The sequence below is a fragment of the Passer montanus genome, unplaced genomic scaffold (assembly GCF_014805655.1).
Source record: "Passer montanus isolate IOZ18808 unplaced genomic scaffold, ASM1480565v1 scaffold564, whole genome shotgun sequence".
Taxonomy (NCBI): domain Eukaryota; kingdom Metazoa; phylum Chordata; class Aves; order Passeriformes; family Passeridae; genus Passer; species Passer montanus.
This window is the reverse complement of record NW_024370640.1, coordinates 8,983-11,935: the sequence shown is the minus strand read 5'-3', so window position 1 is coordinate 11,935 and position 2,953 is coordinate 8,983. Positions and strand designations below refer to the sequence as shown.

Here is a 2,953-nt window from a genome sequence, read left to right as displayed (position 1 = left end):
GCAGGGAGGGGCAGCGACACCGCCGGACCCCCGGGGGTGGGCGGGGGTCTCACACAGGGGGTCCCTGCAGTCCCCCATGAGTGGGTGGGGGTCTCACAAGGACCATGCAGCCTCCCTGTGAGTGGGGGTCTCACATTGAGCCTGTTAGGGTGGGGGTCTTACACTGGGACCTGGGGGGGCTCAGAGGGTCAGCGAGGGGCGCTGACCCTGCCAGGGGTGGGGGTCTCACCCTGGGCGTCCCTACAACCCCCCCGTGGGTGGGGGTCCCACCCTGGGGGTCCCCGCAGCCCCCCGGGGGTGGGGGGTCTCACACTGGGACCTGGGGGGGACACGGGGGATCAGAGAGGGGCGCCGAGCCTGCCGGACCCCCGGGGGTGGGCGGGCGTCTCACTCTGGGACCTGTTGTGGTGAGGGTCTCACACTGGGGACCCCCGCAGCCCCCCATGAGTGGGTGAGGGTCTCACAAGGACCCTGCAGCCCCCTGTGGGTGGGTGGGGGTCTCACCCTGGGGATCCCCGCAGCCCCCCATGAGTGGGCGGGGGTCTCACCCGGACCCCGCAGCCCCCGCCCCCCCAGTTTCGGTTCCCTTGGGGACAGGAAGCTGGGGGGGGTCCGGGGGGTCCCGGGGGACTCGCAGGCCCAGGTGGCTGGGGGGGGGAGGGGTCCTCCAGAGACCCCCACCCACCTCTGAGGTCCCCACGGCCGCGGGGAACCCCCCGGGAGGGACCCCGAGACCCCCAAATCCTGAGGCCCCGGAAATTCTGAAATGCCCCAAAACCCCAGAAGTGAGATCCCTGGGAGACCCCAGACCCAATTCCTGAGACCCAGGAAATGCTGAAACCCCCAAAATCCAAAACCTGGGACCCCGGAAGTGAGATCCTTGGGAGACCCCAGACCCAAAACCTGAGATCCTCAAGGCCTCCAAGACCCCAAAAATGAGACCCCGGAAACTCTGAAACCCCCAGGCCCAAATCCCGACCCCTGAAACCCCCAGACCCAAACCTCGAGACCCAAAAACGGCCCAGGCCCAAACCCCGACACCCCAGAACCCTAAAACCCCCAGACCCAAACCCCTGAAACCCCCAGACCCAAACCCCAGCACCCAGCCCCCCCCAGCCACACCTGGCAGGAGGAGGAGGAGGCTGAGGATGAGGAGGGGGCTCGGGACCCCCCGTTTCGGGGGAGCCCCCCGGGTTTGGGGGTCCCCACGGCCGCGGGGAACCCCCCGGGAGGGACCCCGAGACCCCCAAATCCTGAGGCCCTGGAAATTCTGAAATGCCCCCAAAACCCCAGAAGTGAGATCCCTGGGAGACCCCAGACCCAATTCCTGAGACCCAGGAAATGCTGAAACCCCCAAAATCCAAAACCTGGGACCCCGGAAGTGAGATCCTTGGGAGACCCCAGACCCAAAACCTGAGATCCTCAAGGCCTCCAAGACCCCAAAAATGAGACCCCAGAAACTTTGAAAAACCCCAGGCCCAAATCCCGACCCCTGAAACCCCCAGACCCAAACCTCGAGACCCAAAAACGGCCCAGGCCCAAACCCCGACACCCCAGAACCCTAAAACCCCCAGACCCAAACCCCTGAAACCCCCAGACCCAGCACCCAGCCCCCCCCCAGCCACACCTGGCAGGAGGAGGAGGAGGCTGAGGATGAGGAGGGGGCTCGGGACCCCCCGTTTCGGGGGAGCCCCCCGGGTTTGGGGAGCAGCCGCCATCAGCCCGGCAGGAGATTCGCCTCAGTGCCCCGGGGGGAGGAAACGGGGGCGCCCCGCCCCGAAAATCCCCCGGGACCCCAGAGCGGGGCTGGGGGAACGGAGGGGCTCGTGCTGGCATTTGGGTCTGGGGGCTCAGGAGCGCGGGGGCCTCGGCGCTGGGATGTCACCATTTGGGGCTGGGGGTCTCAGCGTTTGGGGTTTCAGAGGTGTCAGGATTTGGGTCTGGGGGTTTCAGAAGTCTCAGGATTTGGGTCTGGGGGTCTCGGAGCTCCTGGGTTCTCAGGGTTTGGGTCTGGGGGTTTCAAGGTTTGGGGTGTCAAGGTTTGGGTCTGGGGGTTTCAGGGCTCCTGGGGTCTCAGGGGCTCCTGGGGTCTCAGGGTTTGGGTCTGGGGGTTTCAGAAGTCTCAGGATTTGGGTCTGGGGGTTTCAGCGTTTGGGGTCTCAGGGTTTGGGTCTGGGGTCTCAGGAGTCTGGGGGGTCTCAGCACTGGGATGTCACAGTTTGGGGCTGGGGGTCTCAGGGCTTGGGGTGTCAGGATTTGGGTCTGGGGGGTTCAGAGCTCCTGGAGCTCTCAGGGTTTGGGTCTGGGGGTTTCAGGGCTCTCAGGGTTTGGGTCTGGGGGCTTCCCGGTGCTCCCAGGGGTCCCAGAGTCACGGGCATTGCAGTGGGGGTCCATGGGTCACTCAGGAGGTTTCTGGGGGGGTCTCTGGGGTCGCCCCCTCCCCATTTCCTGCAGGAAGCTCCGGCCGCTCTCGGCGCCCGCCCGGCAACGCCTTTTTCCGTTCCCCGCCCCCAAAACCCCCAAAACACCCAAAAAACCCCAAAAACTCCCCAAAAAAACTCCAAACCCCCCCGGCCTGGCCTGCCCGGGACCGCCCTAAACCCCCCAAAACCCAAAAAAACTCCCCAAAACCCCCCAAAAAAACCCCAAAAAACCCCAAAATCCCCCCAAAATCCGGGGGGGAGGGGCCGGGGTGTCGGTGAAAAATAAAAAAAAATGGGGTGGAAAATGTCCGAAAATGAGGGAAATAAACCCAAAAAATGGGGTGGAAAATGTCCGAAAATGAGGAAAATAAACCCAAAAAATGGGGTGGAAAATGTCCGAAAATGAGGGAAATAAACCCAAAAAATGGGGTGGAAAATGTCCAAAAATGAGGGAAATAACCCCAAAAAATGGGGTGGAAAACGTCCGAAAATGAGGGAAATAAACCCAAAAAATGGGGTGGAAAATGTCC

At 63.3% G+C, this 2,953-nt stretch overlaps 1 protein-coding gene across 1 annotated transcript in view; it reads right to left on the bottom strand.

Annotated features, from left to right (window-relative positions):
* Window positions 1-1,868, bottom strand: part of CD79A (CD79a molecule) — a 3,457-nt gene extending 1,589 nt beyond the window's left edge. The window contains exon 1 of the mRNA XM_039725768.1: window positions 1,628-1,868. Within this exon, the coding sequence (XP_039581702.1) occupies window positions 1,628-1,718 (91 nt within the window). The 5' untranslated portion in view covers window positions 1,719-1,868. The remainder of the gene's footprint in view (window positions 1-1,627) is intronic.
* Window positions 1,869-2,953: the final 1,085 nt, after the last annotated feature.